Raw genomic sequence first — 23,260 nt, forward strand, 5'->3', positions numbered from 1 at the left:
AAGAAAAAGAAAAAACACATAGAAAATAGAACATCCTCAGCGGAAACGTTAACCTCAAATAGAAGCGATCTGTTTCAGGTCTATCTGATGGACTTCCTGTTCTTTGTGATAAGGGCTTTAATTCAGTTTCTTTTTTCTTGTTCTTTTTTATGAAGATGCAGAAGCTTATCATTTTCTCTCCTTTACAAATGTGTTTGTTTCCGTGCATCACTACCTCGCTCACTGGTGTATGTTCACACAGCAGATGCGTAGTAAGGGTGTAATAACAGCACAAAACCAGCAAACAAGCATCCAAACCTTAAGAGACAAAAGTACACAGACTAAACATAGTATGATATCGTAACACATTGGTTGTTTCTAATATTTGGTTTTGAAGGAATCAAATGAGAATAAGAAACATTATAAGAAAAATGCCACTTATGTGTCTTTTCAGATGAGAAATTAGAAACAACAGGGTTTGAAAATGACATTTGTGGAGCAATACATATTTAACCGTATTAGTGATACTCTATGGGGTTTCTGGTCTTTAAATGCCCAAAAAAGGGATATTAACAACAGTGCCTACAGTAAAAAGTTGTAAGTTCTGTTTTTATTCCTAAATACCGTCAATCAATTTGACAAAAACCTGAAAGACCAAAGGATCAGATGAGTTTTAGAGACTCTCAAGGGGACGGAGGCCCAACTGGTTCGATGGTTCTTTCTTCTTGGAGTTTGACTGTTGGGGATCACAAACCATAACAAAACTATCTAAACTTTGACTTCACTTTGAAGGTCTTGGTTGTGGCAGTGTGTATTTTCAGTCATAGTAACTTCTCAGTAGTAAAATAACAATTATCGCAATCTAATCCAATTCTGTTTGTATTTGAAAACAATCCAAAACAGTAATTATTGTTGACCCAGTGCTACTTCTATATAATTATTTACATGCAAATGGGACATGTTTAGTGTTTTTACAGTTTCTCGACTGAAAGGTGACAACACCCATGCTGCTTTTTTCAAATGATGTAAGGTTGTGATCGGAAACACAAGTTGAGACACATCGAGAGCTGGTATGTCCCAAGGACTCACTCAGGATACGAGTATTTATTGAATGGTCACGTTAATGACTCACACGTTAGTCAGGATTCTGTGGGCCGCATGCCAACAGATCACACTGCATGATGTTGGTATGTGTGTGTCTGTGGATGAATTTGCACTTGAGTTCTTTGATTCAGTCTTTATTGAAATGCGCGCATATTTATATATATATATATATATATATATATACACACACACACACACACATACATATATATATACACACACACACACATATATATATATGTATATATATATGTGTGTGTATATATATATATATATACACACACACACATATGCACACATATATATATATATATAAACACTAAAAATACCATGGTAACGAGATCTATCAAAATTGTTTAAAAAAACAAGACAGAACAACTTTATCTTATTTCTACGCTCTTCTCTTTATCTTCTATATGTGCAGTGTTCTTTAAAGCACTTTGTGATATTTGTAAACAAGTTTTAAAATAATTACCAAGAGACTTTTTCAATCGTCCAGATTGAACATTTTTTTAAGTTTTAAATAATCACTATTACTGTTTACTTTCCTTTTCTTTCATGTCCTGTTTGCCATCATCACACTTACACTCTCATGTATCAGACCTCATTAATAGATAAATAAATCAACACACACGCAACATGGAAAATTACATGAAATGTTACCTTCTTCAAGGGAAATAGAATTAGAAGAATGTGTTAATCTTAGAACAAAGAAAAAAAATATCGGTAATAGTATTACCCTGTCGTACGTTCAACATTTGTCAACATTGAAACATTTGGAAACCACAAACAACTTTTTCCCCCACATACAAAAATCCTCATGTCATTTTTGTTGCTCCTGCCATCCTGTTTTTTGATCGAGTTGGAGTATATGATATATGGATGGTCTCTTTTTCCCCGTCTGAGACACTGACCAGGAGTATGGTCAGTCAAAGATTTGAGTACTTATAAAAGCGATGCATCTGAGGCCAAATATCACATTCTTGTCTTTGTTTGATGTTTCCTTTTTCTTTTCTCTTCTTTCTCACTGTTTTTGGGTCTTTTACTGGTTTGGTCACTCTTTCACTTATGACATTTTGTGCCTTGTTGCAGGAAGTGGTCAAATTGGAAGCTGTCATAATCAGGAAATGACAAGTATTACACACGCACACACCACTACGGCCTTGAGAAGCCACATTTGTGAGATACCATCTTATCATCATATAGAGTAACACTTCAGCTCATCATCTTTAATCCCCCCAAAACTAAATATTAATTGCACTTTCAAATGTTCGAACTTCTAAACAACTCAATGTTCCATACGCGTTGGTTTAGTGGAAAGGTGCTTTGCTTTAGTATGTTAGTAAATCTATAGTCAATATTTCCATTTCCAACCCTGGAACTTTATCTGTCAAGCACTGCCTGAAAAAAAAAAAAAAAAAAAAATTCAGTTCTTGTCAGTAAGCAGTGTTATATCCACCACGTCTGACACACAGGTGGAAAACATTGCAAAGCCAGTTGTGAAATATCGATTTAAAAAAAAAAAAATTACGGGTTGAGTTCACGTTGCAACACGATGATCAAACCTCAAGGCTCCTTCACCAGTTGGGTAGAAGTGCAGATACGCTCAAAACACAGTGGATGGATATAGTCAGTTCCTTCTTCGAAGGAATGCAGTAAACACTGGATTGCATTAATATCTCCTTAAGTCTATTACTTCACTGCCATACATGAGAATATTGAAATGATGACATGGGTAGTAATTAGTATTGCTCATCTCAGTATGACAATATATTCTTAAAAAACACAATTATTTCTATTTTGAATGTTTAAAAAATGGTCAACAGATGCAAATACTTCTAAAAGGACAACTTACTAATTTAAAATCATTATCAAAAGCATTATTTTCAGTGTAAAAAAGAAGGCAGAAACTATTGATGATACATTTAATAACCCGGGTCTTCAGTTGCCAATACCAAAAGCATTTGTTTACGAAGAATCAGATTTGCTGCCTGGGTTTCTGGGCGGTGCTTGTGGATCTCAGACATCTGTCACAATGGTGACTCAGTCGGAAATGTGAAAATTCCCGTCAATGGTAAATGGTTTCTAAACTGCTCTGAAATGCTGTTTGTTTTTTTTTTTACAATTGATATCATTTCCTCTGGTCTCTGGCAGCTGTAATATGAAGCTGCAACACACCTACGGTTGGGAATATGTGGAAGAGAAACATAACATATTGGATGATTGCTGAGTCAACTTGCCTTTTTAGAGGTTTCCAACTTTTAGAGGCTATCATCAAAAAGCTGATTTTGCAGATAGCGTTGGACTCCACCATCCTATAACAAACCTTAATGTCTGTTAAAAGTTATTAAACTCCCCAACTGAAGTTGTTTGCTTTTGAACCCAGTTCCATTGACTTAACCAGCTTTTCACCCAGAAAAAGGAAAATACTTGTTTTGGGACATAATTTATTACCATTACATACACTGTGACTATATCGTTACATTATCTACATAAACAAGAGGCTGTCTTTGTCTCCCTGACAGGAAAAAATTCACAGGTTCAGCAGCGAAATTCTATAGCAGGGCATTTCTGACATCTCAGAGATGTTCAGGAGGCCCTATCATAGAGCTAAGAGAAGCTTCTGGTGCCATCTGGATGAAAAAAACCAACCCTCGGTCTTCTAATAGTGACACAAACATTGATAACATGCTCATTTCTTTTTAACCCTCAAGACAAAGTTAGTATTGAAAATAGCTGAAGATATATTAGATGTTAGACGAAGGAGAGATCTCACTGTGCCTCCCAGAACATAGAGCCACATTTAATTTAATACAGTTTGAAATACAAAGTATTAAATAGACCAGAATGACAGAGACATTGTCGTGAAGAAAATTAAAAGACAACTGTATTCCTACATTATTTGTTATTTGTCTGAAATAATGTGAAAGCATGAATATGACAAGGTTTGATTCCCGTCATATCAGCTACAGGAGTCCGTAAATCATACCACAAAGCTGGACTGGCTATTTTTGATGGACATGGATCCTTATCTGTCAGTTATTAGTGGCTTCAGTTGTTTGCAGCCATTCTTGCTTTGAGGCGGTTGATTTTGAGAGGGAGGAGGCCGACCATCTCCCTGCTCAGCTCCAGCTCTGTCTCCACGGCAGCAGCTGCCTCGGGGTGATTGTCACAGTACTGCACCACATACCTAGAACCAGATAGAGATTGAAGTATGGCTTAGCATGTTCAAGAACATGATAGCAAGAGAGAACAGAGTGCATCCACTATTCTACAACAATTTAAAATCATAATTCAATCTCATCCAACTCCTTTAACTCTGACACATCCATTTTGAGTACTCTCTACCACTATTGTTCAATACCTCCAATAAGCAACTAACTTATTAAGTGAAGAATAAGTTGCTACCAGTGTCCTATGAGGGTGATCCATTTAAAATTGTGACAAAAGCATTTTTTAATTAAACAAGTAAGCAAATGATTAGTGTATTTCCTCAACTTGATAAATTTTCTCATGATTTTGAAAATTAAGTACAAAACACTGATTTCTAGTTGATTATGAAGATTTCTTGATTTGAATATTCTAACTGTTTTAACATTAATTTATTGTGACCAGAATTTTATGTCTTCTAAAAATCATCTTGTAACCCCCATCTGTGTGTTGCAATGTTCCAATGATGGGATTCTCGCTCAACTAAGAAGGATGTACCATTCACTCACACAGACTGTTGATGTCACATTATAGTTCCACTCAAAACACAGAGCCCATCCCATGTTGAAAATTAGCTGACTTCTTTTCAGTCTTTCAACAAGCAACTCTGAAAGGCTTTGGATTTCATTTCAAATTGAAAGACATATACTCATACTTGTAATTTTCCAGAGACTTGCTGAGGTTTTCCAGCTGTGTCGTCGGTAGTGAGCTGATTAAACGACTGTGCAGTCGGGCTACTCTGAAGCGGGCCACCAGAGCAGGTCTGAGCACTTCCTCCTCCAGGTGGTCTGGATATTTCCCCTCTGGACTACGTAGAGAGTCTAAAAACATCTGGAAGTACCTGCAAAGGGGATCAGAATAATCATCATACAGAGAAAAGCGTCAAGAAAAGGTAAGGTCTTTGTATGAATTTGTACTGACTTGGCAGAGTTGGAGCAAAGGTGATTGAATTTCTTAATGGTGTGATTGTCGAGAGCCTGTGTGTCAGCTTGTCTATTCGCCAGCGTGAGTTTCAGGTCCATCATCTCATTGAAGGTCTCCGCCAGCTCAAACATCAGCTGTCTGCGGATCATCAGGTAATACTGAGAGTTCAAGTCTACGCAGAAAAAGAAAACTTCATATGACAATGTTTCTCTGTTTGGACAAATTTAGACAAAACTGAAAGAACATGTTTCTGTTTGAAAAGATAAATGAAATAAGCCGAGAAACAAAGTTCAAGAGTACCGTTGCAGATTGGCTCCAGCATGTCAATTCTGCGTTTGTGCATTTTGCAGCGCCTGTCCAAATCCTCCTCAAAGAAAATCAGGATCCTAAAGAGGGCGCTGTGATCCTGCAAGATCTCAATGTGGTCTGTGACATAGCCATCCATCAGGAAGTACTCCTTAGCCTGAAGTATTGAGACCCAGACCCAGAAAGATCAGTAAAGCTGTCTGTCAATCACAACACATTATTTACTGCTGAAGGGTCCGCCCTTTAATAAAGCCCTGTGCTGTATGTCATACCTACTTGTCAACACAGATTTCCTGACAAAGTTCAAAAACTAGATTTTAATATTTAGAAGTCTTAGTTTGGATTTTTTAAAGTGCATACAGTATTTTCATCAGCCAAGAAAACACTGACAACACAGAATACAGCTCAAAGAATCTCTTGTGTTGATGAAGGGAGAAAGCCTCAACGAAGCACATCACATTTTTTCACAGTTAAACATTTCTGGTTTCCAAACAATTTTAGCAGTCTCTGTGTTTTGGAATAAAATAGAAATAAGCGGTGTAAGGCAACCTTGTCATGAATATAATCTGTCCATGTGTTTGTGTGCGTGCACTTGGGTCTGTGTGTGCATGTGTTTGTGTGTGTGTCTACCTGTGCAACATAATTCTGTCCCACCAGGAAGACAGCTCTGGCCTCATCAAAGTCCAAAGGGAACAAACAGCTCACCTGTGGGGACAGAATGTAGACATTTTGTTGAACACAACTACAAATAGTAGGGACCTACAAATAATATATTTAATTTCTAAAGTTCTTTAAGCCCTAATTTACAAAGTTATTGTTTTGCAAGGACTTTAAATATCAGCGGAAATAATGAAAGGCTCTCAAAGAAAATGGTCAGCCAAACTAATTTCCTCGGCTAGATTTTTCTGAAGCCTTTTTGCAAATGATGTGCAACTTCATGAGGAGTCTGGAACACACACAGATTTCTGCCCAAGGACAGTTTGTACCAGAAAGAAAAGTTCAGCAGAGAGGCTGTGATGAGGGCAAAAAAAAAAAACTGTGAAAATTTTAAATCAATTTGAAATACCTTGAGCCAATGAAAGAGGCTAAAACTAGGATTCAAAATTTATCAAATGGCCTGATAAAATAATCTAGTGAAACAATAGATGATACTTCACCCTTCAGCTGCTCTTAGATTTGTCCTTGATGTCATTACATGAATATAATATTTGGACTGATTTTCACTGAAAATCATCCATAACATAGACATGAAAAAGGGATAAGGTTTGATTTCAGAGAGAGTTTTTCCACAGCCATGGACAAAGAAATAATTGTTTATATTTGGATCATGGGCAACAGCATGATCTGTAACACTTATAAATATAACACTGCCTAGTACAGGGGCCGGCAACCCGCGGCTCCGGAGCCGCATGCGGCTCTTTCATCCTTACACTGACGTTCCGAGTTGCTTGGGAAAATAAATCACAAGTATTTAATGGAAGTGTATTTTATTTGTGTTAATTCCTTTTTTTAATTTTAGTTCTAAATTAGAAGATTATTGTGACCTTGAAATATTAAAATAGGATTATCTTATTTTTCAATGCATTCAATATAAACGTCACACTCGCGGAAGACGGTATGCCCGCCAAAACGCTGTCAATTTGTTGATACTTTCTGCCCCAGGTAGGCAAAATATGGAGAAATGTCAGAGAAGAAAAAGTTTCTGAAGAAAACAGAACATTTGATGATGCCTGAGCAGATTAATTTGCATTTACCTCTGACAAGGACGGCCAACCAATATGCCTAATTTGTGGGGGAAAAAAACTGACTAACAATAAAAAGTTAAATGTCGCAAGATATTTAAAATAATACACACAGAGCCTTTCCTGAAAAATATCAGGAGGGAGTAGAGAGGAAATTTCCCTATTTACTTTTCAAAATTCAGGTCAAGGCACCGCAACATGCTCTGAAAGCCAAGAGGCGATACCAGGATGACGGCTCACAGCATTTTTTTTGCTACATGGATAATTAAATTCAGCTTTTTAATTGAATTTGAAAGGGACATTCAACTCAGGGTATAGCTTTTTTGTTATTTTGAAAAAAAAAAACAACACGCATTTATTAAAAAATAATTATCTTTTTTTGAAAACTTTCTTTTAATTCTTCGGGGTTAACGCCCAGCCGTATACCTTGGTGCTTTGACTTTCCTTAAGGATGGGCTACCCGCTATTATTTTTTCAAGAATTCAAAATGTTCAAAATGTGTTCATTACATAAATAAAATTAAATTGCCTCTGTAGCTTTCGTGGATTTCATGAGCAACACACTATAGTTGTTTATACAAAGTGTTAAGGTAAGAGAAAGCAATATATACAGTGGTACCTTTATTTTAGACGTCAAAAAGTGATTGCGGCTCAAAGTGTTTTCTTTTCCGTGGAAACCAGGTCCAAATGGCTCTTTGGGTGTTAAAGGTTGCCGACCTCTGGCCTAGTAGCAACAGTAGTGATACGAAACACAGTTTATGTACCTTCTCTTCCTGGCTGGCGATCAAATCAAAAGTGTCTTCTGAGCCAAACAGCAGAGCGGTCTTTCTTCCCTTCTCCCCTTCCTCCTCCTCAAGTCTCCTTGCTCTCTTCAGTTCTTCTTGCCGATCAGTATCCATCTCCCCGACGTTGTCCTGCTCATTCACAAACATAAACTTTTCTCAAGTGAAGATGAGATTTTTGATGCTGCTGTTCTTTTTTTGTGACAACATTTATGTAGAGGCTGTATGTAATTCTTATGCCCTGAGTTGAGGGCAACATTTAACACCAAATACAACAAAAATCACTACCTGTAGCACTTTCTTGGCATCCTGAAGGAGATTGAGACAATATTTTATCCAGCATCTTGCAATCTCTGCTCTCTTTTGTCTCAGCTGTTCTCTTCGCTCACTCTCTGCCTCATCTGGACCAGAAAAAAGAGGGAAAATTTCTGTTTAAATAAAACAAAGGAACAATACATAAATAAGAAACTAAGGTGTAATTATAAGGATAGGAACATTTGTAGGAGTGCTTTTAAGAGGCTGCATTTGTTTCACCATCTCTCTTCAAATCAAGAGTTGGAAAATATATAGATGGTTGTCCCAACTGTCAGATGGTTCCCAGAATTCTTTGTAAATTCAATATTGCAGAAAAAATGTGACCCTGCCTCATCAACGGTAGCTTTCCTAATTATTTGCTAAATCCTCACAATTCCTGCTAATACACCAATGTTTTTTCTTGGTCACATCCCTTGATTGTTTTCAAATTGGTGGGAGAATTGGAAGCAAATCCATTTTACAATTAATCACATTGAAAAATATCAATCAGAATTTTGAGAAAACACATCTCATCTTTCATCTTATCTCATCTATATTATCGTGAAAAAGGGGTGCTACTGCTGATTTTCCCAGCCCTCTCATAGCCTCATGACCAAATGAAACGTTGTTATTTTCCCTCATACTCAGTGTGTCTGAAATATTCATTTGATTTTACTGACTCTAACTCTTCAGAAAATAAACATCTAAAATACCTGAGGAAGGGCGAAAGACCTACTAGACCTCAGATAAACACAGGCTCAAGTGTAAAGACTTACTCTCCTGAGCAGCAGCTTCTGAGGGAACTTCCCCTGCCAAACCAGATATGACGGTTGCAGCTGAGAGGCAATGTCTGCCCTCCATGTAACGACCCTTAACATACAAACAAATGAACACCTCTCATGACATAAAGGTCTTAAAAAAAATACAAAATATAATAAAACACTTTTAGGATTTGATTTTTCCAAACCATTAAGATAAATGTAAGTCCTACCTTAGTGATGTAATACTGTGACAGTGTAGCAGAGTTTAGAGCCCACTCCATTGGATTGTACTGGTTTAACTGGAGCTGTCTCTGAAGTGTACTGTGGCAGTAAGTGGCAGCACGTTCATTTTCACCTAGGACAAAAAAATAACAAAGATAACCATTTATAACAACACATTAATAAAAAAAAAAAAACTCACCTTGACTCACCTTGCCGTAAGCCTAAAGGTTTCACATCAGACAGGTATTTGATATTTTGAAAGGGGCTTGAAAAAATTCTACAAAACGGAGTGATTTTGAAGAAATTCCATTACATTTTTCCTAACTATTTCAAAGAGTACGTTTAAAGATAAAAATAAAAAAGAAAATCTTACATGGATAGAAGAATAGAAAGAATAAAATGCCTATCTTTGTACCCATTAGCACAGACCTCAGTTGTCAGAGTAGACAGTAAACATGTCACCTGTTTAAATAGACACTTTAACACTGAGGCCAAGATCTTTTCTTTAATGAAAAATGATAATGTCATTGAATTGAGTTTTTTCAATTTTAACTTTAACAGTATGTGTCAATTTTATAATGAATTAGCAGATGTAAGAATCCCAGGCAAATTAATTAGCATTTCTGTGACTCCATAATATTTCATTCTTTACTTTTGAGTTTAGACATTTTCCTATGTCCAAATTATTGCCCTGATTTTCTTAACTAATATCTTGACAATTGTTAAAGAGACTATATACATATTCCATATTTATTAATAGCATTTTTAATAATTCTAGTAAATGCATTTGCTAAATGAAAATGTAATCAGTAAATGGATGCTCATTTTTCAACCGCGGAAATTAAAATCTGGATGTGAAAATTAAAACTAAATGTATCAAAGACAACGGTTTCAATTCATTCCAACTAGAAAGGCCAGGCCATCTATTTCAGATTGCTGGTCCCAGCAGTGAAGGAGTGAAAACTGCAGATAGAATCTGTCAGTTCTTTCTTCATGTCAGGGCAGAATTCTACAAAGCCATCTTTGTATAAGAGGCATCCAGTCGAGCAGAAGACCTTCTCTTTGTCCTTAGTGCCTTCAGGACTCTGCAGTTACAGCATCATAGATATCAACTCCACCCATTAGTTTCTTATAAACCCCTTTTAAATGTACTTTCCTATTGAACTTTATGTATCACTTGAACGCCGTTTCTTCTTTCACAGACTACTGTGAAACCGAAAAAAAAAGAAAACTATCATGAAACTGAAAAAAAGAAACTTCTGGATTCTTGATATAAGCTTATAAAATAAATCACATCTATGTAAGAGAATAGTATAAAGAAGAGCATATATTTAAACTGACTTGTTTCAGTCACACATGATTAGACTCACCATGGTTTTTATAGACTTGGGCAAGGTAGTACATAGTGTGGGTATAGGCCAACTCAAATCTAGTGAATGGAAGGAAGTTAGATTAAAGAAGAATGTAGGACAGAGGGATATATGGAAGCAGAAATGCACAAAGAACCAGAAGTATTTTTCTGCATTGATCATAATCATGAAATTTGAATGAATATGACTATGAGTAACTCTGTGCAAAGCTTGCAAGCTACCTCTTGATCCTCTCCTGGTGTGTCAGCAGATTATCCTCCGTTGTAAAGTACTCCGTCATATCGGTGGGGGGACTTCCATCCTGGGAAAAAAGTTGGGAGCATGAACAACCATCCATATAAATTGTGTTTGAGAGGTGTCATGGTGTAAAGCGGGCACAATTTTCTAATATAGTTCGATAATTTTTCGGCAAAATACCAAATGATGAAATGGCCTCAAAACTGCAGATGAGCAGATTAATGATGAGTGTGCAAAAATCTAATGATGAATGTAAAGAATGACTGTTTACTGCTTGTAGTCATGTAAAGTGCTTATTCTTCACTTAGGGGGGTGAGAATGCTAGAGTCTATCCCAGCTGTCATTATGCAAGAGCAGGATACACCCTGGACCAGTCACCCGTCAATCACATGGCCACGTATTGGACAAACAACCATTCATTCTTTTATTCACACATCCCGGCAATCATTCTAATATATATTCTAATCAGCCTCCTGCATGGTTTTGGTCTGTGTAAGGGAGTCTACACAGACACAGGAAGAACATAACACAAACTCCACCAAAAAAGCCTCCCGTATGGGAATCAAACCCGGATCCTTAATGCTGTGAGGCAGAAACGCTAACCGTGATACCGCCAAATTATCAGCCCATACAAATTTACATGAAAAACCAACCTCACCTCCTTCATATACTTTTGGTAGATCGACTCAGCTTTTTCCAGGAACCCCTGTGCGGTCTCTGTCTCGTCCCGACCGGCCCAGAGTATCCCCACCTGGTTCTGGAATCAAAACAGCTGATCTGTTATCCAACCTGCATAATCAATTTGAACTGTTTCATCATTAACAGTAGTGCTACTGATCTTTGAAAAATTCCCTATAGTTTGTATCCAGGCATAGATAATAGTAAATGTGATTTAGTCAGCTGGACCAGTGGTACAAGCAAAGCACGGCCAGTCTCTCACATTCAAGGGTCAGTGATAGTCTGGTCTTTCTGGCATCACTGTAGAAGGGTTGACAAGAAATGAGTACCACTTTAGTATTATCCTGATTTTGTTGGATCATTGGGGGGTGGGGTCGCTGTTTTTGTTGTTGTGAGGCTGCTGCTTATGAAAAGTGTTTTGAAAAATACAAAAAAAGCAAAACACTAGCTCCACTGCTTGCAGGAGCACCGTCAATAATCAAATATCTTCAGCCTTAGCATTGTCAACATGCATAAATGTTACTAATTTTAGCAAAATGATAACAGTCAGGATTTTGTAGGGAACGAAATGGCAAACAGAAAATGCAGGCCGGTCGGACCATGAGCTAGCGACGGATTGTAGTTTTGAGTTTACCCGGGCATGGATGAACAACGACACGTTCACCGAGGACACCTCGCATCTTTCAAGCAGCTTCATGCAGTTCATCAGATGTTCCTGGCCCGCTGACAGCTCCTCGGTGTCGACGTGGTTGACGCCGAGGAAGTACTCCACCGCCCCGAGTTTGGCGGCCCGCAACCCAGCCGGCGAGTCGCCGCTGATGCCCCGGTCTAGCCCGTCCTCCCCCTGCCCGTCAACCGGCTGTTCCACCGACGGTTGGTCTCCCGTCTCTTCGACAGAGTCCTCACCGTCGCCGCCGTCGAAGCTCTTCAACATGCAATAGATTTCCCTGAAGAGCTCCCTGGCCTTGTACTTAGACCGGAATGGGTCATTTTCTGGGTCTTTTCGAGACTCGACCTCGGAGAGGTTTTGGGCGTTGGTGAATTTGTCGCAGACGGCTCTCCACTCATCACTGCCGAGGGACGCCATCTTGGTCTTCCGCTGTCGCCTGACTGCGGACGAGGACTGGGCGTTTAAATGAGCACCGGGAGGCGGGGTGGGTCAGGCCGCCCCTCCATCACCTGCCGGCGGGGAGGCTGTGACGTTTGACAATCCCGAATTAAGTTAAAATGTCGTAAATAAAATCGAATTAAAGTTACTTTATTTCTGGACAGTTCTTCAGCGTTATCCCCCACTCCCCTCTGGCCCTTTAACAGGTGCCCTCTAACATTGTTTACAGGGCAGTTTAACACCCATTGTACCCTCATTCTAACTTTTTAATTTGTAACAAAACAATGCAAAAGGTGATTATCAAACCATATAACTTATTGTCTGCCATAGTATTTTAGAAGGGTTAATTCCACTTTTAAGTTCTTTGTTTTACGCATACTCATGCCAGCCAAGTAGCACTTACATTTCAACTGCTTTGACGGATATGTTGCAAAATGGCTAAGAAGTAAAAATTTATGAAGAATTTGGATGGAATAAACTCTTAATACAACAAGAATGACAGGCAGTGAGAGCTAATAGAGCAGAATCAAGTTAAGACAAGTGTTTAAACAAGTTTAGGTTAAATCACCTGAAGTGCCTTGTATGCACTTTTCTGACCGTTTGCTTCATAAGGTACCTGAGATTTCTCAAGAAAATCACACAGTTTCCGAATTGTGTCCAGGTTGTTTTTAGTCTGTTTATTTTTACAAACCCACAGAAACACATCACTGATCAGGGGCTTATAAATTAAATTTATGAGGGAGTTGATTCATGAGAATGACACAGTAGATGTTTGGTCAGTACAGACAAAAGTAACTTGGTTTACCCAGTCATTATTACCAACACATCTTTCAGCAACCTCCATATACAGTCTCATACCAAGGACAATGTATTTGCTACCTACAAACAAGTGCTGTCTTCTGTTTTTATTATTTCAGCATTTGTGAACGTATTCATCATCATTGTGATCAATCTAAAAAATTGTCATATTAAAGTGTTTAATCTGGCGTAGCAGCCTGTGAAATTGGACACATTCGTAAAACCAGTACACCTGACTGTGTATGTGTATAGATGCTAGAAACAGCGTGAGACATCACATCAATGTCAGGTTAAATAGAGCTGTCACAAATTTTTAAATTAAATAAAAGACGAGATGTTTTAATTTATGCGGCTGTTAAAGCAGGATGGTTCAAGTCCAGAGTCATGGTTTGCAGGGTGTGCACCACCACCACTAAGACGCAAGCTTCTTCTCCATGCTGAAATGATGCAAATAAAATGTCAAAGTACAAGTCATTATTGTTATGATTTGATAGAAAGGATAATGTAAGCCTTAATAAAACACAATTTTGTTTAAAATGATTTGATTTCCAAATATCAGCCCATTTAGTTTGGTTTAGAAAAATAATTTGTAAAATATTGGCAATATAAGAGCAGGTTGAATATAACTTCAAGAAAATAAGCTATTTGAACATAGTAAAGATACGTGAACGTAGTAAAGATAAATGATTACAAACTTGAAAATCACTTACTTGTATTTCATGAGGCGACTTCCCTGGATGAGCTGTGCTGTCTCGTTGGTCAAATGGCAAGCAAATAGCAGCCAGTTACGTGGCTGCACCTTGTAGGCAAAACGCATGAAAAGCAGCGAGTAACAGCACAAAGCTGAAAAGAAAAGAATAAACACGCAGGGGTATTACTTGATTATATCATTGTTTTTCATTCAATTAATTCAATTTCAAGTTTTTTGTGCTCAAAGGCCCTTCTGAGGTCCAGATTGAAGCTCCAGTTTTCATGATGTAACACACAGATGAGATGAGAACAACTTTATTAATCCCAAAGGAAATTGTGCCAGAGTTTCAAGTAGAGGGGTGGTTTCATGCTACATTTAGTGTTAAATTCTTATCTTTCTCTTTGAAGTAACCTTGCAATAGAGTGAAATTAAGATAACATGTGAAGCGCAATCTTTTACCTAATAACAGCGGGTAGAAAAGGAAAGGGAATTCATGATGCTACGAATGAATACAATAAGAATGATCCAATTCAAAGGCTCTTTGGTAGGAATTAATAGATCCAATTGGATATTATGACACACATTCTATTTATCATTGAACTCAAATTCCACTACATGGCTTTAAATGTCCTAAATTCAACCTCACTTTAATGAGAGGTAGATGAGTTTGGAAAAAAACAAATACCAAAACTTGCAGCACATGGATAGAGGTTTAATTGGAGGACAGCCTTTAACTTGAAGCAGGAAATAAAACCAAAACACTCACTGTGAAAATGATGGCACTTAGAGATTTTAACTTCAAAGATACACAATTCTCATCAGCAATGGGAATATTTTGTGCTTCCTACAAGTATATGACTTGGTTTGTTGTGTCTGCTGAAGTCTCACCGAATGTCATCCGGCCACTGATAATCTCAGGGCTCTTCTTCATATCTGTGATGGCAGCGATAGGAAGGCCCCAGTTTGCTACAGGACCCCAGAAATGCTGTTAACACAAATATTTTAAGGGTAACAAAAATTAGGGTCATACATTTATTGAACTAATTTTGTAATATTGAACAAAATTACAAATACTCATAAAGACAATGACGCAAACTAAATGTCAAAATGCAGAGGACAGCAATGTGGCTGTATGGCCTCAAAGAATACACACAATAAGTCAAAGTTATGACAAAAAGGTGACAATAACAAACATTAAGCAGAAAGGTAGATACTGTACATGACAGAAGCTGTGCAACAAAACTGTCTCAAAAAGAGGACGAAAACTTACTGTGCTGTTGGATGTTTTGGATTTTTTTAATTTGGCAGTCACATGGAAAAGAACAGAACATAAATAAAGTTACACGGAGTGAAAAATCACACAAAAACAAACATCATGCTTAACAGTTTACAGGTCTGGTCATTTTTCGAATTGAACCACATGGCTAAGATTTCAAACTACATGTAAATATTTCAATAAATTGATATGTAATGGAAATGTCAAGTGATTTAATATATAAACACAAAATAAAGTAAGTGATACTTCTGTTCCTCAAAAAGGTAGGACAGACGGATAGAATGAATTGTGTTTCTTATGGGTTAGAGTTTAAAATCTGGGGCGGGTTGAAGAGATAACCATCCAGCCTGCTTGTGACAAATGTCAACAATGATGACCTTTGGTTTAAAATACAAACATGCAGCTTGTGTGTTGCAAGTACACGGACACCATTAGGGCTGCACTTGGATTGCATAGGAAGTTCACGCTTGCTTTTAACCATGACATGATTTTTCATCATGCATGGGGATGCTTCTTTTTTCTAATAACCATTTTTAACAGAGAAATCAAGACTCTCACAAAATGACTCTGGATAAATTTCCAATGACATTCAAGAATGTAGTATCATGTAATGATGGCTTCAAAAATTGTCTTTGACCTGGAGGATCAGAAAATCTTCCAACAACGGAATGAACAACAGTAATGAGCCATAACGCCATTATGGCTCATTACTATTGTTGAGAGTTCTGTGAGACTCGTAACTAATAACCAACATCCGAAATAGAACCACAAAAACACACGTTAACTTGCAATCCCCAAACATTTGGTTTAAAAATTGTGGTAAATTCCCGACGCACGGCTCTGAACATGTAGTGATGTAGGTAAACAGGTTTACTGAGCAGTGTGTATTAACGTCATACACTCCACCTCAAACTAAAACTTAATCGTCTTTAAAATCTAGCCAGAGTAAAACCAATAAACTACGACCCGTTGAAAGTTTATCGCAATCGTAGAATATATCCATAACGTTTACGCGAAATATTGAAGCGGAAAACTCAAGTTTGCTGCCAAACAGCACTTTGCACTTGACAGCTTGCTGCTAGCTTTTAGCAAGCGACATTATCATATGTTCTGTTAGAAATGTGCAATTTTTAATACAAACCTCGTCAAATAATCCCTGAATTCTTTACTCTTCAGGTGATCTATCGCTTTCCGTGCAATGGTTCCGGCCATGGTTAAGCGCTGGGCTGGGGTCGGTTTTGGTGCAGATTCTAGTTCTGCCTTGAAGGGCGACCGAAAACTGGATGTCAGAGGACGAGTGGTCAAATTACCGACTAGGAGTCGCTTTTTACGACATTGTCGCAAACACGGAAATGTGGGGGAATCACCGTGTAGTTCAATGAGCATCATTTTGCTGTCTTTTTTATTTACACTATTGAAACTTGTCAAAATCGAAATTTAGCGGACACTAAATAGAAAGAAAATTACTTTTTGTGTAATATTATTTACAACTTTTTCAAATGTGTAATAGTACCTTCAGGTTTTTTTTTTTTTAAGTTTGTTTTTTTTTGTTTTACTAAAGATGGGAGTACATCCCCAAAACAAGTATGAACTAAATAGAGGAAGAAAAATGTCTGTGTAAAACTGCACTGCTATAAACGTTTCATATACAGCACAGACTGTCTTTACTTGTAAACTGAACATGCATTTTTAATTGTTTTGTCCAATTCCTCCGCTGAGTGTTTGCAAGGTTTAATCAGGGTGGGTAAAATCAATATAATATATTACCTGAAATGACCATAGGGCTGTTGCAATAAAAGTATTAATAATTGAATATATCAAAACCCTAATTGGAAAATATACTATATATGATAAATACATGGCCCCAAAAGAGGATAAGTTCTCCTTTTCAAAATGTCATTAGGGCCCTTTTGGATCAGATCTCTGGCCAAGACAATGGTCTTCTGTCCAGTGTCTGAGAAGTCAAATAATTTAGCAAATATGAGATCTGTACATCAAATTTTTATCCAACAATTTCACGTTTGTTTCATGGGCACAGAAGTTTGGAATCTCATGAACACCAAGCATGAGTTTACATTTTCATTCTCCATTTAATTCTAGCAGATTTAGTCAAATAATGTAATGATTCCTGTCTTTCTCACTAACCGTTGAAGTAATTCTGTTACAGCTCTGTCGAGAAAGTATGTCACATTAATGACCAGCATAGAGAAAGACAAAAACACACTATTTTTCCCCCTTTTTCAAGAGTTGATTTATGCCAGTGAGTTACTATAAAAAAACTGACACAGGACCAAGTACAGGACAAGTATTCCAAAATAAGATTCAAGTCCTCCAATGACTTACAAAACATTCAGCATCAGATAGCAGATGCTATATGGTCTGTATAAATGTCCTCACTTCACAACTCATGCGCCATTTTTACTTATAACGAACTCTCTTTTATAAGGAAATTTAAGCTCAAACAGTGCTGGAGAAACAGGACAACCTAACTTGGGAGCGTCCATGAGAGAACATGTGAAATGAGCAAGAGAAGCTGTTACGTTAATTCTTTACATTTATTAAGAATGTAAAAAGAAGAGCAGAGTACTTGTCCTTTGAACATGTATGAAAAGTCCAAACAGAGACAGACTGTCTGCAGGTTGGAGAATAGAACTTGATTTATAGAACAGGAGTGCAGATCTAGAATCTGGTTGCCATAGGACACATATAATAGTGGATGTGATGACAGCAAGAAATTCAGTGAATAACTATAGAAAAGGAAGAAAATTATAACAGATAATAACCAGTATTAAAAAATGAATATGTTTCCCTGCTTCAAGCTTGACTTAAGCTGAGGTTGCTAGACATAAATCCTAGGTCAACACTCCTGTTCTACAAAATCAACTGTAAAAAGGACAAAACCAGCAGAGGGTGAATGTGGGCAAAAAAAATTGAAGAAGATATCAGAGGGAAAAAAATAATGAGCCCTCCTTAGTCCTTCCTCAGTGGAATAGTCTGCTCATTAATGCCATCCTTAGTGATGACGCAGATTCGAAGGGCATCTCCGGTGTAAACATCTCTTTCAGCTGCAGAGATGAAGACATCTTTGACAAGTTGAACTGCCTTCTCCTTACTCAGGGGAACATGCTGCACACCCTCCATGTTCTTGAAACCAATCTGGGATTTAAACAGAGCAGATGAGAAAGTTAAACATGAAGCATTAAATGTTCAGGTTCTTCATGTCCTCTGGGTAGCTATTGTGGCTGCACTGATGTGTGTGTGTGTGTGTGTGTGTGTGTGTGTGTCAAACACCTGGTTGTCTAGTAATGGTTGTAGCATGGCACTGGCTGAGCCGCCAGCCTTGTAGGTGTCTCTCTGGTAGGAACCGACAGGGTCAAAGCTGTACACTGCTCCTTTGCCTAAAATTCAGAATTTATACACGACACAAAAAAGGTTGTTAAACGTACAAGTCCCATATTTCGGGAGGTGGGACCAATTGCAGCAAAATGTTATTCTGCATAATTTCACATCACAGGGCATAAAAGCAACATACTTTTCAATTCTAATATTAGTTGGGGGCTTACCCTCTTCATCCAGGCCTCCAATGATATTGTAGACATAGTAGGGGAAGAATCTCCTGCCATACAGGATGGTGGATAACATTGCGGCGATGGCTCCACTTGTCATTGTTTTGTTGTTTGAGTGTTTGTACATCTGAGAGAGAAACAGCTCCATTAACTTTTCCTACCATATTTAGTTGGAAGTTTGACATTATTTAGCCATTGTAACTAAGATAAACTGAACTCTTGGTACTGTTTGGAGGTTTGGAAATTAAGAGGCACTGGCTTCATTTTAGTGGACTACTACTGACAAAACACAAATGTATCCCTCTAGCTGCTTCCTGTATTGGTGCATTCTAATATTTCGAGTTGGTGTCTGGCCAAAAAGAACAGCATTTGGCTGGATACTGATGAGATTTCATTCTATATATTGGCTTTATATTGTTTTTTCTGTATAGCGGAACACATACTTCTTTCAGCTGGGTTACCAGACAATGATAGCTCAGACAATGAGAACAGAAGTTTTGTTATGTTCATGTACCTTTAACCTGGCATCAATGATTTTAGTCAGGGTCAGGCAGTCACCATGGAAACCACTGCAACCGATGACAGTTGTGTCCGTCCTATATAAAACCAAGGTCAAAATAAGTGACACAAACAGTCATAATTCATGTGATTAACAAACCAGGAAACATAGAGACAATCCGACACTTTTCCTCTATAGGGTATCTTACTCATTCTAATTGTATTAACCTATACACCAAATGGCAGGGCTGATGTCAAATGTATTCGAGGAAGGTACGCATGCTCTTCCGAGCTGACGGTGCACTTACAGTTTGTAACATTTTGGAGAGTCTCGGCTGTGGATTGAATAGCCTTCACTCAGCCTGGTGTCTGAGGCTACAATGGCAAAATCCTCACCGGCAACAGCGAGTACAGTGCTGGAAAAAAAAGATACGCTCAACATTCATTATTGTTATACTCATTCATCTCCAGAAGTAGCTTTAGCTCACACTTGCTAACGGAGGCAACATATTCGAAAGTGAAACATTAACCTAGATTTTTTTTTGGACGACCCATCGCTAAATTTTTCAAGACTAAAACGGGATTCAGACCGTGCCTGGAACTATAACTTTCCCCTTTATATGATCTAAATTTGATTAACTATTTTTCTTCCTGTTTGGCTCATTGGCGAACAATCGCTTTCGTTATGGATATACTAGCTAGTAGGCTAACAACACAGCGGGTAAGTAATACTCACCCTCCATTGAACGTGTACGGTGAGAAGCGATGCTCTACTGGACCACTGTAATGATAATCCTTCATCTTGCCAGGGTCTCCAAAAGTACGAGTGGAGATCATATTTGCTTCCGAGTGTCAGAGTAGAGGCTTCAATTTGCTAAACTCGCTGTATCACTGCAATATGGCAGACTCTTCTTCAACGAATGTGTTAGGTTGTCGTGTGGGAGAGGGCGCCACCCTACTGGCAGCTAGATGACATCGACATGGCAAATCTCAGGATGGACTGAAGCTTGTATTTCATATCAGTAAATGTTTGCGACAATTCACAAAGATACCTTCAAGGTCCAGTGTCCTACTGAAAAAGAGCTGGCACAAAAGTCAGCTGTAGAATACCTTTCAAAACTCGAACTGTATGCTCATTTTTTTCCACATCTTAGTACCAAACTGTAAAAGAAAAATGATCACATGAATGCTGCTGAGTCACTGTACTGAATTATTGGCGCATAGTTCAATTGGCATGTAAAATTACTAAAAAAAGATTTCCATTTTTCTGATGGCAAAGTTGAATATTAAATCTTTATGAGTATTGGTTGTCATTTAGTCAAATGTACTCGAACTACTATCAAAATAATTCACTGCAAACTGATACTGTAACTTAGGAATAAACCTTCGCTTTTCTTTCAACTACTGCCAAATAAAAGAGATCAGAAAAGAGGGTGATTGCAATGTGCAAACTTTGATTGGTATTGTGCATTATACCCTGTGTGAACAAATGAGACACAAATCACTTTTCTTTACTCATGCCTGGAGCTTTTACTGTAAAGAGGGGAAGGGAACATAGAATTCAGTGGCTATGACCTTATCACAAATATTCCTTTTACAACCACTGCAACACAACAGGAAAAAAAAATTCAAAATGAGCTTAAAATTACTTTCAGTGAGTGTTTATAATATTCTGCAATCATCCATGGTTGAGGGTTGACAAAACTGTTACATGAATACGATTGTTCCAATGGGAGGACATGAATTCCACATTATCCCTGCAGACGCAGAGACGCATCAATTACATATTACACAAGATTATAAGTATCATGTAATTATTTAAGACTTTTCCTTTAAATAACATTGCTATTTACTGGCCCATCTCATTAAATAAATCAAATAACACGCTGTAGCTCATATGATATCAAAAATGTCTTCTGATTGAAATATCTGGTTTTGGTTGATCAGTTTCAGTAGTATAAAAGTAAAAAGCACCATTTTCCCCCTGACACACATCTATGCTGTTGTGTCTCAGAATTTTTTTTAACCAGGAATGACAGTATCAACAGCGCAGTAGCACTGTTGATGGTTCAGTCTGATGGATTTCACAAAGGTTTAACAAGTGACTTGTTAGGCTCAATGAGGTATCCTTGCTTATGCAAGTGATTAAAAAAAAAGTTAGCATTTTTCTGGAATTAGATATAGATCGTTAAGATATTTAAGAAGTGAGCATTTTGTTGAGACTCACATATGCAGTACTGATTGGGCACTTAAGTGAAAAAGTGAAAATTCATTTTGGTCAAGAAGAAGCCTTACCAACTTGCCTCACCTGACGAAGTTACAAAAAAGCTGAATCCTGCTACATATTGTGACATTAATGCAGTGTTTCAGCCATTTAAAAGGGCGTCATTTGTAAAAATGAAAATCATGTTGAAAAAAAAATCTGTCCAAGATGAAAATGTCAGTGGCAGTCTTTGTTGTCCAAAGGAAATTAATTTGATTAAGTTTGATCAATCACATTTTCCCGAGCTCCTTCCAAAGCACACAACCACATTGTATAGTCGATGGTCAATCGAAACACTATATCCCCACTGTTTATGATTCTGATTGTTTAGTAGGTTGAAAGTGCCTCATGAGATTCAGCAGGAATAAAGTCACCCCTTCTAATATTTTCACACAGCAGATAATCTGAGACAAAAATCAAGTTCCTAAGTTCCTTTGTTGAACTGCTGTTAGGGCTTCTCCAACAGAGCTGGAAACATCTTTAACACTGTTCAAGTAGTTAAGGAGAAAAGCCAATAACATAGTTTTTAGATAACTTGTCATACAACTGTTCCCTTGAGGTTTTAGATGTTGGATTATTGAACTGGACTTCAACTTTTAATCATGCATGCCATTCAATGTACCGACATGGTTTCAGATTAAGGTTACAAATGTAAACTGGTAATCGTGTTTTTCTGAGATTACATTTGACTGTCCAGACATATTTGAGGTCTTTTCAAGATTAACCACAGCTATTACTCAGCTTTGGAAACTCCAAGTCCATTGGTGAAGAACTGACGTTGAATGCTTTTGCATATTCTAGCTTTCAAATATATTCTAGCTCTTGACAATAGTACAATACTTTCCAACTGAGCAATTTGCATTGTGTTTGAAAATAAATTCTCTGCTAAAACCCAAATCTGCATGGGGACATACATATGCAGCTCACTGGAAGAGGGGTAGGAATACCCCTCCTATTCGTTTGTTTCCTTTTTTAACGATATTTGTTATTTTTCCAGTCATTTTCTGGCTATCGTCATGCTGCTCTTGTGATTCCCAATCACTGCCATTGGTTTGTATACTTTACAAAGCTAATCAATGCAAGATAACGGTCTTGGACGTACAACTTCTGCCGTAGCTCCCATCATCATGAGAGAGTAAACATCAGCACCATGAACAACACAAGCAATATTGGATGGGAATATAAAGCAGAGATTGGTAAGAGAAGTGGTCCTTAGAGTCTCGTGATAGAGAGTGGTGTGAAAACTTCTATATACCCAAAAATGCCAGGTTTTATATGATGTTGAGACAACTGTCCACCACGATGTGGTAGAACCAACTACACTGCAGTAGGCCATCACTGCCAAAACGTTTGGGTACATACATTTAAGATTCATACACAAAGTGATTGGAGAAGATCTCCATGCTGCTAAAACCACCAGATCGAACAAACTGAAGGCAGGTGGCATTTACA

The 23,260-nt window shown here is 37.7% G+C and overlaps 3 protein-coding genes across 3 annotated transcripts; all 3 read right to left on the minus strand.

The window, feature by feature from the left end:
• Positions 1-3,516: 3,516 nt before the first annotated feature.
• Positions 3,517-12,730, minus strand: kifbp (kinesin family binding protein). The gene is made up of 13 exons (XM_086174953.1): positions 12,243-12,730; positions 11,589-11,687; positions 10,915-10,994; positions 10,694-10,752; positions 9,332-9,456; positions 9,117-9,210; positions 8,335-8,447; positions 8,029-8,178; positions 6,154-6,228; positions 5,518-5,680; positions 5,215-5,389; positions 4,949-5,134; positions 3,517-4,273 (listed from the first exon to the last, which is right to left on the minus strand). Exons 1-13 carry the CDS (start codon positions 12,693-12,695, stop codon positions 4,135-4,137), a joined length of 1,911 nt encoding a protein of 636 aa, XP_086031079.1. The 5' UTR covers positions 12,696-12,730; the 3' UTR covers positions 3,517-4,134.
• Positions 12,731-13,367: 637 nt separating this feature from the next.
• mpc1 (mitochondrial pyruvate carrier 1) lies at positions 13,368-16,785 on the minus strand. Its single transcript, XM_086174956.1, has 4 exons — positions 16,619-16,785; positions 15,094-15,190; positions 14,225-14,357; positions 13,368-13,951 (listed from the first exon to the last, which is right to left on the minus strand). The coding sequence occupies exons 1-4, from the start codon at positions 16,691-16,693 to the stop codon at positions 13,927-13,929; spliced, it is 330 nt and encodes a 109-aa protein (XP_086031082.1). The 5' UTR covers positions 16,694-16,785; the 3' UTR covers positions 13,368-13,926.
• Positions 16,786-17,896: 1,111 nt separating this feature from the next.
• Positions 17,897-20,470, minus strand: psmb1 (proteasome 20S subunit beta 1). The gene is made up of 6 exons (XM_086175040.1): positions 20,282-20,470; positions 19,854-19,961; positions 19,562-19,643; positions 19,045-19,174; positions 18,773-18,879; positions 17,897-18,637 (listed from the first exon to the last, which is right to left on the minus strand). The coding sequence occupies exons 1-6, from the start codon at positions 20,380-20,382 to the stop codon at positions 18,452-18,454; spliced, it is 714 nt and encodes a 237-aa protein (XP_086031166.1). The 5' UTR covers positions 20,383-20,470; the 3' UTR covers positions 17,897-18,451.
• Positions 20,471-23,260: the final 2,790 nt, after the last annotated feature.

Source organism: Fistularia commersonii, chromosome 27 (assembly GCF_037954325.1).
Source record: "Fistularia commersonii isolate RoL2024-O1a breed Wild chromosome 27, RoL_Fcom_v1.0, whole genome shotgun sequence".
Classification (NCBI taxonomy): Eukaryota; Metazoa; Chordata; class Actinopteri; order Syngnathiformes; family Fistulariidae; genus Fistularia; species Fistularia commersonii.

Coding starts and splice junctions, on each gene's coding strand:
- kifbp (XM_086174953.1), bottom strand. CDS start 12,695: ATGGCGTCCCTCGGCAGTGATGAGTGGAGAGCCGTCTGCGACAAATTC. Junction 9,457..10,693: donor CCAAGTCTATAAAAACCATG/GTGAGTCTAATC, acceptor TTTTTGTCCTAG/GTGAAAATGAACGTGCTGCC. Junction 6,229..8,028: donor TCGCCAGCCAGGAAGAGAAG/GTACATAAACTG, acceptor CTGTCCCCACAG/GTGAGCTGTTTGTTCCCTTT.
- mpc1 (XM_086174956.1), bottom strand. CDS start 16,693: ATGGCCGGAACCATTGCACGGAAAGCGATAGATCACCTGAAGAGTAAA. Junction 15,191..16,618: donor GGGATTATTTGACGAGGTTT/GTATTAAAAATT, acceptor TTGTGTTAACAG/CATTTCTGGGGTCCTGTAGC. Junction 14,358..15,093: donor CAGTGGCCGGATGACATTCG/GTGAGACTTCAG, acceptor TTTTCTTTTCAG/CTTTGTGCTGTTACTCGCTG.
- psmb1 (XM_086175040.1), bottom strand. CDS start 20,382: ATGATCTCCACTCGTACTTTTGGAGACCCTGGCAAGATGAAGGATTAT. Junction 19,175..19,561: donor TCATTGATGCCAGGTTAAAG/GTACATGAACAT, acceptor TTTCTCTCTCAG/ATGTACAAACACTCAAACAA. Junction 18,880..19,044: donor TGGAGGCCTGGATGAAGAGG/GTAAGCCCCCAA, acceptor TCTGAATTTTAG/GCAAAGGAGCAGTGTACAGC.